A 16,579-nucleotide genomic window follows, 5' to 3' on the forward strand; every position below is an offset into this window, starting at 1 on the left:
CATATAACTCATTTCGAAATAAATTTCGAGATATGTATTCATAATCCATAGCATTTTTGTTAGAAGGATTTTGTTTTCTTCTTTTTTTGGTTAGTGCTTGCTGGGGCCAAGGTTATGTTCTACACTGCTTTTTAAGATGAAATTATAGCCATGCATGCAAAAATAATTTTGGCATCACACACTTTTCATATTGAAATGTGTATCATGACAGGAAATTTCTTAAAGAGATTAATCAAATAAATCTTTCATTGAAAGTGATATGTTTTTTGTTTTTGTTTTGTTGAGTAATGGTGTGAAATTCATTCATAGAAAGCAACAAGATACAACAGGTAGCAAATGCCAATTTATTTATTTATTATTTTTTTAGATGACAACAGCAAATGCAAGGTTAGAGGATAAGAGTATCTTTAATGCAAAAAAATTAAATAGACAGTCAAAATCAAATTTTGAAAATATTACAGTGTGAAAATATTAAATTTTAGTAATGTTGTTTTAATGGTGCATTAATCATTTTTTATATTTTCTTCACAAAAAAATCAAATTAAAATGTCATTTGTGAGCTCTAGCCAAAATTTAGCATTTTGAGGTTCACAATGTCAATTTTTGACAACCCTTTTAACATGCCATTTAGATTTGCTTTTTGGGTGAAGTTGCTATGATTTCACAATAGCAACCACTGCAGGGGGTGTTATGCCAATAAGGGGGTTTCATTTTGAACATTTTTAATAATTTAAATCATTCACATTATAAATTTTGTTGGGAAGATTATCTAGATAAAAAAAATTAAATTAATCGAACATAGATAAATGCATGTTTTGATCAGATTTGTCTTGAAAAATATGGACTAAATTTGTGATTTTAATAATAAAATATTCGTATTAAAAAAAATCAATTATTTAATTATTGATATTAAATTAACCTAATAACTTTTTATATGAATAATCTTCTCCACAGATTTATAGTATAAATGGTTCATATTGTTGGAATAGACTTGAGCTGCCTACTAAGCGGCACAACACCCGTATGGTGCCTTCTAGGCACAACATAGATGAGACTAGAGATGGGATTAAAGGTGTTCCAAAAAAAAAAACCGAAATATTTTGGCCGGGTCAAGGTGGGGCTCCAAAGAAAAATGTGAGGGCTACTAGCAACAATCTTATAGAAATAAAAAATAAAAATAAAAAAAAAAATTATTGCATATCAATAGTGTTCTACTTGATAATGTCATTTGATATCATCCACCAATCACAAGTTACTGCTATGGATATTTGTCTTGAAATGACTTGAAAACGGGAATGGTTCTCTTTTAGTCCACTACGTAGATTTGTGAGAATTATTGAATTTGTAGTGCTTATCACGGGTTTCAATTTAGTTATTTAAATTACTTATTTTGCAAGACTCTATGCATTAAAAGAAAAAAAAAATTATATAATAATTGTAACCATATAAATTTATTATATTTTTCTTCAAATAAAATGGATAGTCTAAACCATACTTCTTATATTTTTATTAAAAGTACAATGAATTCATATGACTACACTTATGAGATCAATTGAATTATTTTCATAAATTATCAACACATAAAAGTCTAAAAATAAACCGACTTAACTTATTAAAATAAGAATCATAATGCGCTATCAACTCAAACAACACCCCCACTTCAAAAAATGAACCATAGAAAATCCTTTTTCATGACTCATAATTGGAATTAAACTACTAAAGTGAATTTTAACACTAGCTTGGTCCCAATCATTTCAATTCTAAGTAATAATTTCAAAATTTTCCATGTTCGCCACATACAAATAGAGCAAAACAATAAAGGAATAAAATTTACATTTGATTTGCATATTTGGCCCTACCTTTGATCAAAAGCTGAGAGAGGATTGAGACATGGAAAAGCTTGGACCCCAAGAAAAAAGAATAATTCGAGGTACTCATCCTTAACTTTCCTGAATTTATCCAAATGATATTGTATGGTTGTGATTTAATTTGTGTGGTGTAAGATCTATATGTAGAATAAATCTAAATTACAAGATGAAGATTTTGAGTAATTTTCTGAATTTACCTCCAATGATACCGTGTGGTTGTGATTGAATTTGTATGGTGTAGGGTTTATATGTAGAATAAATTTGAATCACAAGATGAAGATTCTGATTAATTTCCGAATTGATAAGGTAGATTGGTAATATTACTCAAGAAAAAAGACAAAAGACTAAAACAAATCACTATTGTTTTGTCCATGGTGTCCCCTGCAAAGATTATAGTTTTGATATGAAATTTAAAATTGAATTTGAGAGATTTATTTTGATAGATTATGACAAATTTGAAATAATAATATAAAAATAATTATTTTAAATTGTTTTACTAAGAATTATATCTATACAAAGATTATATTAAAATATTTCTATTCTTACTCTACCTATTTTCCTTTTAAAATTTTGGGAAAATAACGGTGGGGGGGATAGAAAAAAAAAATAATTACAAATAAATAACAAACATTATAAATATTAATGATTAAAATTATAATATTTTTATTTATGTGTAATTAATTTTTTCTGATATCACTATGCAATAATTGACCCTAAAATTTTCAATCTATATATCATAATCAATCTTTTCATATTTTATTTTCACTCGAATTACTTTATTTAAAAATTTACCTAAGGTGTTGTTACTTGCTCCTATTTTTTTTTCCTCCTTGGATAAGGATATAAATCTGTCTCGGCCCCGGCCCGGCCCATGTCAGGCCTCGTGGACTCCCACCAAAATTTAGGTCGGGCCAAGCTGGCCCACGGACTAAAAAAATTAGGCTCATGCCCAAGTCCAAGGGTATTCGGGGCCCGTCTCGATGGGCCTAGGCCTAGGCCTGGCCTTGGGCTTGGGCAGGCCTGACCATTTTTTTTTTATTTTTTATTTATTTTTTCTACTAAAATTTTATTATTTTCCACTAAAAAAGACATTTAGCTTGCTTGATTGTGTTTTTTTAAAAACACTTTTTAGAAAATTCTACTTTCTTGTTTTTCATATTTTTTTGTTTTTACTGAATTTTTTTAATATTTTAAGCAATTTTTTTTTTACTTTTTAGACATACCTAACATAAATATACCTAAAAAATAAAAAAAATTGTGAAAAAAACCTTTTAAAAATTCACTAAATACCAAAAATACACAAAAATATATATATGAGAATTCAATACATTTTTTGTATTTTTATGTATTTATTAAATTTTTAAAATATTTTTTCACAAATTTTTTACTTTTTAGATACATCTAAGTAAGGTGCATCTAAAAAAGTAAAAAAAAATGTTTAAAATTTTAAAAATATTCACTAAAAACAAAAAAACACGAAAACCAAAAAATTGAGTTTTCAAAAAACTCAAACCAAACACACTAATTGGGTTTCGGCCAGGCCAGGTCTCGAGTCGGGCCTTGAATGGGCCTTAAGCGGGCCGATGGGCCAGGTTGGGTTTCAAAATAATGGCCCAAGCCCAAGGGCCTAAACAGGTCGGGCCCATTCCAGGCCGCGGGTGGGCTTCGGACCACCCACGGGTAACGGGCCATTTTTATACTCCTACCCTTGGAGCTCTGACTTTTGGAAGATTATGTGGACACTAATGAAATTTCTTATATATATATATTTTATATATTGTAACACTTGCAAGATATCAAGAAAGACTTACACACAAGTGTAAAGAGATATTAATGTGGTGCAATTAGAAGTTCTTTCAATTTTTACTTTTTTTTTTATTTATTAAAAAACTAGATATGTAGATAGATTACTCCACATACCCGTCAGAGAGTATTGTCTCTTAGCACTTACAACGCATCTGTAAGAAACTCCACTACATCTATGTTGGAGTCAAAACTAAAGCCCCCATCATGCTCTGGGTACTAAGAAGTATGTTTAATCCCAATAAAGTGCTATAGGGATTCGAACTCAAATTTTGAGTGATAAATTCGAAAGCCTTACCACTAAACTAACCCTTGTTGATATAAAATTTCAACTCTATATCCCATCTAACTCTACACAACCCCAACCACTACTTCATTCACCTTAGCACCTTCTTCACCCTCCACTACTAAAAATCGAACTTTTTGCGATTGTCTCAAATGTCGCAAAATGTTCATATATCGTCGCAAAAGACTTTTTGCAAAGGAGTAGCGATGGGAAATGGGGGTGGCAAAAGTAAGCGTGACAAAAAGTATTTACGACGGTTACAAACCGTCACGTTCTTGGAGCAACGGCTAATCAATAGTTTTTGCGACGGTTTAACTCGACACAAAAAAAGGGAAAAAAATTTCACTTTAGTGACGATGTTGGTTGCCGTCGCCAAAACTTTTTTAGCTACGGTATTTTACGTCGCGAAAAGTATTATTAGGGACGGTCTAAAATGTCACAAAAAAAGTAGAATTAAATTAATATCATATTTGCGACAATTTAAACTGTCGCGAAAAGTATTATTAGAAACGATCTAAAACGTCGCAAAAAAATAAAATTAATCAATACCATATTTGCGACAGTTTAAACCGTCGCTAAAGATTTGAACTAATATGTATATGCTACAGGTTAATCCGTTGCTAATAAAATGTAAGGAAATGATGATTACATTAGTGACGGTTATTATTGTCGCAATAAAATTATTTTTATAAAATCAACATATATTTTATTAATTCATTCCCTGTATAAATTATTAATATTTTTTAAAATAAAATGCATCCACATCCACATCTACATCTATACACATCCACATTCACATTCTCAAAATCATGCGTATATATGCACCTTGTAACAATTATCAACCAAATATTCTTTACAAAAATATATAAAACATTCTCCAGCAATACTAATAATTTTTTATATTCAAGAACTTAAATTTTTGTATCTAAAGCAAAACAAAAGTATCGACAATGCAAATAAAAAAACATATATATTATAGTTTGTTTTAATATCAATAGTAAGCTCAAATATCGATATGCGAAGATATCATCACATACTCAAAAGGGGTTGCATCTACAAAAAGAAACACAAAAAAGACATCATTTACAATATAATTAATTTCAAGCTTACAGAAAATATAAAACATTTGATATTTATTTCAAAAATTAAATAAATACAAAAAAGATTGTAAACTGCAACGGATCGTCACTAATAAGAAGTCCCTCTGCCAATTGGACTATTGGTATACGTGAACTATCCAAAGAAACTTTAATTACAACCTACAATGATGATAATACTATTAAAATCAGGTAGTGATTGAATACATTGTGCTATAATCTAACAATAATCGAATAAACACAAAAGATGAAAAGAGTTTGCAAAAAACAAGTGTTCATAAACGGAAATTAGGCTCTAGATTCAAAATCGGAAACCAGTTTCGAGTTCCGTCTTTTCATACAAGTCATTTGTGCCTAGTTAGTCGTGTGTGTCAAGCTTCGTTGACATCGGATGCCGTGTGAGCATTTTAGTGAGTTAACCGGTTCGAAAAAGAGTTTTTAAAGAACAAGTTTTCATAAACGGAGATTAGGTTCTAGATTCAAAACCGAGAATCGGTTTTGAGTTTTATTTTCTCTTATAAATCATTTGTGCCTAATTAGTTGTGTGTGTCAAGTTTCATTGACATCGGACGCCGTGTGAGCATTTTAGTGAGTAAACCAGTTTGAAAAAGAGTTTTTAAAAAACAAGTTTTCATAAACGGAAATTAGACTCTAGATTCAAAACCGAGAAATGGTTTCGAGTTCCGTCTTCTCCTACAAGTCATTTGTGCCTACTTAGTCGTGTGTGTCAAGTTTCATGGACATCGGACACCGTTTGACCATTTTAGTGAGTCAACCGGTTCGAAAAAGAGTTTCTAAAGAACAAGTTTTCATAAATGGAAATTAGGCTCTGGATTCAAAATGAGAATCGATTTCGAGTTTTGTCTTCTCCTACAAGTCACTTGTGCCTAGTATGTTGTGTGAGTCAAGTTTTGTTGACATTCGAGCCCATTTGAGCACTTTAGTATGTCAACCGGTTCGAAAAAGAGTTTGTAAGGAATAAGTTTTCATGAATGGAAATTAGACTCTATATTGAAAACCGGGAATCGGTTTCAAGTCCCGTCTTCTCCTACAAGTCATTTGTACCTAGTATGTTGTGTATGCCAAGTTTCGTTGACATCCGACCCCGTTTGCCCATTTTAGTGAGTCAACCGGTTCGGAAAAAGAGTTTGTAAAGAAGAAGTTTTCATAAACGAAAATTAGGCTCTAGATTCAAAACCGGGAATTGGTTTTGAGTTCCGTCTTCTCCTACAAGTCACTTGTGCCTAGTATGTTGTATGTGTCAAGATTTGTTGACATCCGAGCCCGTTTGAGCATTTTAATGTGTCAACCGGTTTGAAAAAAAAGTTCGTAAGGAATAAGTTTTCATAAACGGAAATTAGACTCTAGATTCAAAATCGGGAATCAGTTTTGAGTCCCGTCTTCTCCTACAAGTCACTTGTGTTGTGTGTGTCAAGTTTCGTTGACATCCGAGTCTGTTTGACCATTTTAGTGAGTCAACTGGTTTGGAAAAAAAGTTTGTAAAGAAGAAGTTTTCATAAACAAATTAGGCTCTAGATTCAAACCAGAGAATCGGTTTCAAGTCCCTTTTTCTCCTACAAGTCATTTGTGCCTAGATCGTCATGTGTATCAAGTTTTGTTGACATTCGATGCTATTTGATCAGTTTAGTGAGTCAACCAGCTTGGAAAAAAATTTACTAAATGACAAGTTTTCACAAACGACAAGTATTCAAGTGTTTGAAAGATTACCTCATCATCTGGTGGTGGTGTATGTGGGTTCTCATCGGTCTCATAATCTGTAGATTCACGGTGGCCACTCAATGCATTCGGTACCTTTGATATTCATGGTATTCTTTGTTAATTGTATTTATATTCAATGATAAAATTACTGAAGTTTGCTAAAGTTTACTAAAGTTTAGCAACTCTTCATTAAGAATTGTTGTCTAGCTCATTAGCTAACAATTATACTTATTTTAAGAATTCCAACACTTCATTAAGAACATAAAATAAAATACATGTATAGACAAAAACACAGTACTTGCTCAGTAAGCATAGCAAAAGTGTTGCCATCCGACTCCAAAAGGATCAGCACAGCTACTGCTGGCCCATGTGCAAACACAATACCTGGAACCTAAGCATGCTTAAATTCAGTTGAAAAAAGAAAGAACATAAAATTTCAAATTTCAAAAAAAGGACTAGGGCATGATCCAAATTCAGATGCAAAACACTGAGATGCTAAATCAAATAAATCCAAAGAAGGAAACCATATGGCTGATGAAATACCTTCTTTCCTGTTGCCTTATCAACCACATCTGCATTGAACTTAACAAAGCCAACACACTTGCCAAACATATCGAACCCCTGTTACCAATAAGAGGAGAAGTAGTACAAGAACAAGAATGAGAGGATGTTATCAGTAAGAACCCTTGCTTCAATATGTAAGCCAATCAGTTTTTGAATAAACCCAACAAAAAAGAAAATCTTTTATTTTTGATGTTACATTATATATACACATAATACAAAGCTCTCCCAGAGGCACTCCCAACCTAGCAGTGCACCATGACGGTGTGGTTCCATCCCAGCCACCGGTCCCCACTTCATGTAACTAAGAGCCACACCCTTTATAAACCCCATCTTTCATTGTGCATTCATCAAGTATAGAAAAATAGTTGAATTGTGAAATCAAAGTACTTGGTTCATGCACTGCAGTATTACACTTAGTTCCCTTACCCTTCTTTGTGTATAGATTTCTTCACTCATTTGATGGTCCATCATTTTCCCACTTGAAACCTCTTCTTTCCTTTTTTCCATTTTCTTGCAATTTTCCAACAATCTCACAGATGGATTAACATTCCTTGGAAAAGATGGGCTGTTACAATCACATACATAATTTAAATGTACGAAGTGTCCTCATATATATGTAGTGGACACATACGAGGGTAAGATGTGTCCTCATATATTGCATATTAGTCAAGAATATACAATATATAAGTGTTTAAGACGTGTCCTCATACCCATACCCAACTTTTGGATGCATATCCCAATATCCTAAGATTTAATAAGATCTGATGCTTGAATACGCACCCGCACCCAACAGTCATAACCATGTCCATGTAACATTAGGTGATGGCTGGTGCTTGATGGTTGACTTGGAAGAGATAAATTGGTTTAACAAATGTAACCAAGCTTTGGGATCATCCAACTGGTCGATTTAGAATTTATAAACCCAAAATATTAAAAAGATTTTTAGATGGAGCAACTTGTGCACAACCTAAATTATAGGGGAGATCAATTCTCTACAGGCCAGGATCACTTATTTATAATATTCACACCAAATCAATGCTTGGTATTGTCATTTTGCTTTCTATGAATAATGTCGCAAAAATCCCTAACTACTCTGTTCAATACAAGGTTAAACATGCAACCTCCTGGGATGAACATCACTGTGAAGTCATTCACGTATATCAGAGTTACATCTGAGATAATATAGTCCGTAATAGTGTAGATAAGAAGGCTGGCCACATTATGAGCTTAAAACTATTATTTTGGAAAGATTTGCTGAAAAATCCAATTTAATACTAGATTTCTTGTCTAAGAAAGGCAAGTAGAAAACCCTAAGCTAAACGGTACCTCCTTATCAGCTCCAGTTAATGATATCGTAGAGATTTTTTTCGAGAGATTCTCTGGAGCCTTCTCCTCCTCTAATTCCTGTTGCATGTTCTATGCAGCTGTTAGACCTGCTGTCATCATATAACATCTTCAATTTCTTGATCATTACCTGTAGCAGGAAAGGGGAAAATGTGAGAAATCATGTTATTACATGTTTTTGGGTCACCAATCTTAAGCCAAAGTCTATAAGCTTCAGCAAACTGATGGTCCTTTAAGAAAATAATGAATTAGTGATAGTGAAGAACCATAGCAAATTATACTAACTGAATAATTAAAGCCAAAAGGAAAGTTCTTTCTAATATGAACTTGAGAGAAGGATTCCCAATGTCTCAATCATAGGACATCAGTAACATCATCACTTCATGCAGCTGCATATAAGTTCTATACAGTTTTATGAATATACTCCAAAGAAAAGTAGTAAACGAAAACCAAAACAATAACCAAAACCAAAATATATATACCTGATCAGCAGTAGTCAGACTTTTAAATTTTTTAAGGGCATCATTAGCTAGAGAATGGGCACGGCAGTACAATGCATATGCTTCTGTCCTCTTTCCAGCCAAACTGTAGGATGTAGCTAAGTAAAAGCACCTGAGAACAGGGTAAATTTTCAATTAATGAGCTAGAAAAAAAGGGTAAATTTTCACTAAAATGTTAGATAGAAGTAGCATTCACCCTATCAGTTTTGTTTAAACTTGTTACCAGAAAAGAAAACTGTAGAAAACAATGATCATCAATGTGCATTATCATGACTGTTAAGATGATAATCCAGAAAAGATCAGAGAACTGCATAGTGAAACATCTTTCAAATGGTCAATGAAATTTAACTGTTATTGAAATGTTGCCTTTCTATGTGATTTATTCATTTACAAGTGATATTTGAATTGTAACCCTATGTGTTATGCATAGTCCTACACATGAAGAACGTGAAAAAATATTGTTGAATATTTTATTAGAATAACAAAATCCAACAGCAGTGGACAGCATGAAGCCACAGTATTCTTCAAACAGGGGTGGAAGGGTAATGTGCCACTCGACTCCAAAACCATCAGTGTGTAAAAGTGCTTCCACATATGATAAATGTCAAGACAAACAAAATGACCTCCCACGAAACATACTGAAAACAGAAATCAGTAAAAGATAATTCTCATCTCTCAGTATTTAAAATTTAAGCCATAAATATGCAAATATTAAGTTTTATACAACCTATATAGCTCTGGGTGCGATATGGAATCAAGCCAAAAAAATCATGTCCAGTCAGAGATTAAAATATCAATTATTAGAGTAAATCAAAAAGCTTTCTGAACAATACACCACAAAATTGATTGGTTTTCTAAAATTCAGACATCAATAAATATTCTAGAGTAAACCACACAAGGTTTTTACATTTCCACTTTCCTTATTTTTTTGTTTGGTAGGAAAGTAAGAGACCGATGTGGCAGAAAACTAACAAATGCATTGAGGGTATTTACCTTCTGGAAATGTTTGAAAGTCATGAGACAGATGAGGAATCATCTCCATTAGTTTCTTAACTCTCTTGGGCAATTTCCATATTTGACGAATCAAAGGCTTTGTATTTGATGAGACTTCGTCGATACTAGCAGTAATGATGTCTGGTTACAGAAATAGCTAGTTAATTCTCTCCGCCCAACTGATATAAAAGGTAATCTTGTGGTAAATCAAGAAAAGGAACTTTTGTATCAAGTACAGCAATCTAATAAATGTTCACACATCCTGTCACCAGAAATAATTGATAACAATAATCTAAAATCAGTAACAGAATTATGTGTCTTCTCTCTCTCAAAATCAAACTTGAGTACGTTTTGCATGGAATTGAATTAATTGATTCCTTACCCCAGTGAGTTTAACAAGTGCTAAGTACATATAAATCCCATGTGATTCCATTATATTTTCTTAAATTTTTCTGGTTTAGCAGAAATTGAAGAACAGAAAAGATACTCTTTTTTTTTTTTCTTTTTTTTTTTTAACTAGAGCTTATGCTAAACATCAACTACACAATACATTAATTAAATATATTCTTAATCAAAATAATTCAATCAATTGAACCAGTGAGGAGAGCAGAAGAGAAGACAGTCGAGGAGACCAGAGGAAAACTATACCTGAATGTCAGAGGGAGAACCGGTGACGAAGTCGCTGCTGCTACAGACAATCTGTGAGGGTAACGCGAAGAGATTGTCAGGGTCTGAGTGAGCGAGAGCGAGAGCGAGAGGAAAGAAGAAGAGATGAGGATTACTTGGACGAGCCCACGCTGGTGTTGTTGCCGCGACGAGAGAGAGAGAGAGAGAGTGTGACGATCGACTGGGCGCGAGAAAGGCTCTGTTTAGTAGAACTTATTTGTAACTTATTTACTTTTAATTTAATTTAAGTTGTTTTGATGTGTTTGATTCAGTTTAACAATATAGTTTATAATTTTTTGTAAGTTAAAAATCAATTTATTCTTTGAGTGGAGAGGAGAAGCTTAATTTATAAGTCAAAAATTAGATTATATTCACAGATATAAACTATAAGCTGTTAGGTTATAAGTTATGATCACTTTCTCACGGCTCTACCAGAGCCAAGAGACAGTGAGATTAGGGCAGAAGATTGAAGGGTTTTTTTTTTTTTTATACTAAGAGAATACATAAAGTTTGGGAAAAGGGAAGGGGGGCGAATTTAGGGATTACGATTTGCGACCATGTTGAGGACCATCAAAATAAAACATTTTGCGACAATTAAATAACTGTCACAAAAAATCTTACTTTTTGCCACGGGCTTATAATTTTTGTCGCAAAAAAAAAAGATTTTCGCCACGGTTTTATTTTCTGTCGCATATAATCTTACTTTTTGCCATGGTATTAGATTTTCTATCACAAAAAAAATCTACTTGCCACGATTTTATTTGCTGTCGCAAAAATCAACCTTTTGCGACAATTTTTAAACCGTCGCAAAAGCTTCCATGTCATATACCCTTTTTCTAGTAGTGCTCCCTGCTACCTCCCAGCCCCTTCTCACCCTTCCTCGCCGTACCCCACTCCCACGACCCTCCACTCTCTCGCATACTTTTAATATAATTTATCTAATTAATTATTTTTGTAGGATCCATAAAGAAATAAAGGCTGCTAGCAACCTTTTATCCTTTTTTTATTTATTTATCAGAACTACCAACCCTTTATCTAGGGAGGAATATTAGGGATATCAAAATTTCTTCTAAATGTCTAATATGTGTGGGTTCCATATAAGTGTGGGGTCCACATGACATTTGGTAAAATATTTAATAGAAATTTTGGGACCTCTAACATGATCTGGGTGCTTCTATTTACATTACAGTATTATTTTATTAGACTTTTCATTTTAAATATTTTTTATTTCAATATTACCCCTCTTAAAACTACCTTTAAGGATTAAAAACATAAAAAAATTTAATTAGTGTATTTGGTTTCAATTTTCTAAATTTAATTTTTTAAAAATTGAGGGTATTTTTTTCATATTTTTTTTTATTTTTAGTGAATATTTTTTAAATTTTAAGTAATTTTTTTATTTTTTTAGATGTACCATACTTAAATGTATCTAAATAGTAAAATATTTGTGAAAAAATATTTTAAAAAATTAATAAATACACAAAAATACGAAAAATGTACTGAATTTTTTTTTTGTTGTTGTATTTTTTGGTATTTTTAGTGTATTTTTTAAAGATTTTTTTCACAAATATTATACTTTTTAAGTGTATTTATATTAGGTGTGTCCAAAAAAAAATTAATTTTTTTTTTAAAATATTAAAAAAATTCATTAAAAACATTAAAATACAGAAAATAAAAAAATAAAATTTTCTAAAAACTATTCAAAACCAAACAAGCTAATAGAATTTATCTTTACTCCCATTCCATTTCTTCTCATTTTCAATAGCCACCACCCTTCTTCTCTACCAACCACCGCCACCCCTTCAACCCCACCAACCACTGACATCCTCTCCTCTCTTCTCATTCTGCTCACTTTTACCCAATATATATAGATATATATATATATATATATATAATTTGGAAAAATCGCAGTTAAAACATACATATAATAATTGTAAATAGATTTTATATACAGATTTTGGTGTTTAGGGCTACTTGAGTATGATTTTTTTTTTATCATGTTGATGTATATATATATATTGGTCTGAATTTTGTCAGCTATGGTTGGTCGAACAAAATCAAACTATTCAACCTCTGAAAACTAGTTTTATCAATTTTCTCTATTTGATTGGCCAGAACGGAATAAAATTGATTTATTCGATCATTTATGGTTGAACAAACCATACAGCCAAACAAATAAGGAAAAGATGGAAAAGAGAGAGAAAGAGGGCTGAAATGAGAGAGGAAGAGAAGGGGTGTAAAAGATTTTTAAATTTTAAATTTATTTACGGGGTGTAATTAAAAATTATTGTAACGAGATAAAAACATGGCGTAAATGGAAGTAGTCATTTTCTTTATCCAAACAAAATCTTGTAATTCTCAAAACAATCTTATAAAGAAAATTTTATAATATTATTTGGTACCCTTCACTAATCACAAATAGCTGTTATGGACACGCCACCCCACCTAAAGCCACTACTTTTGAGTTGAGATAGATATTTGCAAAAATGTCAAAAAAAAATATGAATGATGACGATAAAGTAAAGACTTTCTAGAACAAATAATTTAAGAGAGATAAATATTATTTGGATTTGCTCATTGCGTGTTTCATTCTCGTTATTTGAATTATTTATTTTGTAAATTTTATGTATAAATTATCAATTAATTAAATTAAATTGATTTGATAATTATAATCACAAAAAATTATTATATTTGTTTTCAAATAAAATGAACAATTTAAGTCATGCATATTATCTATTTTTTTTTATTACAAATATAATAAGATTATAGAACTAAGATTATTGATCAATTTAATTTTTTTTATAAATTGTTCACACAAAAATTTTAAAATTGAACCACTTAACTTGTAGCATCTTCAAGTTCAAACAATAAAGTAGAGATAATCCTTTCTCATAATGAAATTTAACTATTGAAGTGAGTTTTAACCCTAGATTGGTCCCACTCATTTCAATTCAAACCACACATAGATATTTTTAGATATTAAACCAACACAGAGAGTGAGCAAAACAAAAGAGCAATAAAATCTTCATTTGATTTACATAATTACCCTACCTTTGATCAAAAGCGAAGAGAGGATTGTGATATGAAAAAGCTTGGACCCCAAGAAGAAAAAAAATTAAAAGAAGTCATTGTGGTTTTGTCCATGATGCCCCTAACTCTTTAGTTGTTGATAAAGTGTTTCCCTTTAGTCATTTTCAAGTAATCACAGTTAAAGTTTATTAAAAAGCAACCTTTTATGTGATTAACATGGTCATCTCCTAATAGTCTATTTATCAACACTAATAAGAGATTGAGTTGTTGTTGTTGTTGTTGTTGTTGTTTTTTTTTTTTTTTTTTTTTTTGCGCTATATAATTTCTCTTTTTATTTTTATTTGCTAAATTAAATCAAATCAAATTAAATTTTGTGTCATAATTAAATGGGTCGATTATATGAATAATTTTTTTGTCATTCTATTATGTCAAAGATTATACACTCAGTTAAATTAGATAAATTTATATTTTTTTAATTACTGCTTTCCATGTCACTTAAGATATTTCTCTCCCACTAATATTTTCATTTATGATAATCATTTTTTTTTTTCCTTCTTATCATTATATCTATAGGTTTTCTTTATATATAAGCAAACCATGTTGGACTTCATTTGGTTGTGGTTAAAACCAATTTATTAGCTAAAAAAATCAGTTTGCTAAAAGAATCTTGGTTTATTTGGCTGACTCATTTGTGCTGCGCCCAAAAAAAATCACTTTAGTCACTCTAAGAAAAAATAGAAATTTTTTAAAAATTAAAAATATATCAAACAAACTAACTTTCATAATATAAATATTATTGTGAGCTTATATTTTGCCAATAAGTTAGTTTATTCTTTCTCAACTTCAATCGGTGATACCTTTGTCATTTTGCTAATATATTCATTTTTTTCCTTGGACGTTTTCTAGTGTTATCATATATTTATCTAAGCACTCTCTTTTCAATTATACTCATTTTACAAATGTGTTTTTTTTATCCAACATTTTGTCTCAAAAACATTGGGGAAATTACAACTCTGGTCAACTTTCAAAAATAATTACGTACACATGGAAAATTTTATAACTTTAATTATTAAAATTTAGAATAAACTACTAATAGGTCTTAATAATTTGATCTAATTCCCATCAAGTCTTATTAAAAATAAGTATTAATAGAATCGTCGCTAAAAAGAATTTTTTGTGACAATTTTTTGCACATGTCTCTAAAAATTGACAATTAGTGACTTTTTTGTCACGATTTTTATAAATTTTTACTAAAACTTACAATTAGTGACATTTTTCTGTGACGAATTTTTCAAATTATCGCTAAAATTTAAAAATTAGTCACTTTTTTATAATAATTTTTTTAAACTGTCACTAAAATTTATAATTAGTGACATTTTTTATAATAAAATTTTCAAGATGTTGTTGAAAATTAACAATTAGTGAATTTTTTTAATAGTTTTTGAAAAACGTCATTAATTATTATAGAACTTATTAAATAATAAATCTACTTATTATGACCTACACGTAAGACCCCTAAAACTTATAAACTTTACTATCAATTTGAAATTTTATTTTCAACATTCAACTAAATTGTTATTTTTTCTAAATCATTGCTGCCATTATAACTACAACACTGCTGCAGGCCTCCAGTTGGGAACGACCCCCCACATACACGTGGGGGGCAAAGAGTGGGAGAAAAAAAAAATTTGTTAGACTAATCATCACCTACTGGGGATGCTGGGGTCTACCCCAGCGCGGGGGGGTGTTCTCCCCATTTTCCCTTATAAAAGTATACTACGTGCAAAGAGTGGGAGAAAAAAAAAATTGTTAGACCAATCATCACCTACTGGGGATGGTTCAACAAATTTTTAAGCCTAATTATATTATAATGTCATTCATTTTGCATAAGTTAAAATGAGATTTTTTTTTATTAAAATAGTCATAAAAAGACAAAATAGACTTTTTAGCCTAATAAGACAAAATCTCACATCCAAACTATAATTATTTTGTTTTGGGTAAATTACATTTACCTCCCCTAAGGTTTCTGACAAATACAGGGACCTCCCCTGTGTTTTGAATAATTACAGTAACACCCCTTACTTTACCTGACAATGTCAAGATTCCCCCATTCCGTCTATTTTGCCCAAACGACGTTAGTATCCAATAGAAAATGACTATGTGACCCTTGCTTTTTCTTGCAAAAAGACCAAAAAGCCCTTTGTTCACAAAATCCCTAATCAATTCATTCACAATACAAATCGAATTGTTCAGAGAAAGAAAAGAGAGAGGGAGGCGATCGTCGTGAACCGATCGTCGATTGTGAAGAAGACGAAAAAGCTTGAGGTTTTGAACCAATCGTCGTTGCCAGTACACAATGTAAAAGAGTTTCATCGGTGAGAAGTTGCTATTACAGCTTCCAGGTAAGATTTCGAACTCTGTAAGCTTCGAATAGTGTTTTAAAATGTGTGTTGATGATTTTCGAATATTTTTTTCCATCTTTTTTCTTACAAATTTGTTTGTATTCTGTGTTTGATTTGATGAAATGTATGTGAAAATGGTTTTCTTCGAAAATATATATTTAGAGTTTATATTTTATTTGCAAAATTTCTGACTGGAAAAAAGGAATTTGTTGAATATTACTATAATAGTAGTGTAATGTAGGGATTTAATATAAATTTCTGACTTTTTTTATTTTATTTATGAGATGTTTGTTTAGGGCTTTTATTT

General features: G+C 31.0%; 1 protein-coding gene across 16 annotated transcripts; it reads right to left on the reverse strand.

The window, feature by feature from the left end:
* Window positions 1-4,755: 4,755 nt before the first annotated feature.
* Window positions 4,756-11,785, reverse strand: LOC114279971 (nudix hydrolase 14, chloroplastic). 16 transcript variants are annotated; one of them, XM_082870460.1, is made up of 9 exons: window positions 10,957-11,738; window positions 10,823-10,873; window positions 10,175-10,315; window positions 9,164-9,293; window positions 8,664-8,811; window positions 7,317-7,394; window positions 7,072-7,164; window positions 6,783-6,829; window positions 4,756-5,010 (listed from the first exon to the last, which is right to left on the reverse strand). In XM_082870460.1, the coding sequence occupies exons 5-9, from the start codon at window positions 8,748-8,750 to the stop codon at window positions 4,995-4,997; spliced, it is 321 nt and encodes a 106-aa protein (XP_082726586.1). In that variant the 5' UTR covers window positions 8,751-8,811; window positions 9,164-9,293; window positions 10,175-10,315; window positions 10,823-10,873; window positions 10,957-11,738; the 3' UTR covers window positions 4,756-4,994. The 16 variants fall into 16 exon arrangements, with proteins under 16 accessions (XP_082726586.1, XP_082726580.1, XP_028078093.1 ...); XM_082870454.1 differs by having other exon boundaries at window positions 6,783-6,866; XM_028222292.2 differs by having other exon boundaries at window positions 4,756-5,216; window positions 6,783-6,866.
* Between the last annotated feature and the right edge of the window lie 4,794 nt (window positions 11,786-16,579).

This window comes from Camellia sinensis, chromosome 5, assembly GCF_055761805.1.
Source record: "Camellia sinensis isolate YWXY chromosome 5, ASM5576180v1, whole genome shotgun sequence".
Lineage (NCBI taxonomy): Eukaryota > Viridiplantae > Streptophyta > Magnoliopsida > Ericales > Theaceae > Camellia > Camellia sinensis.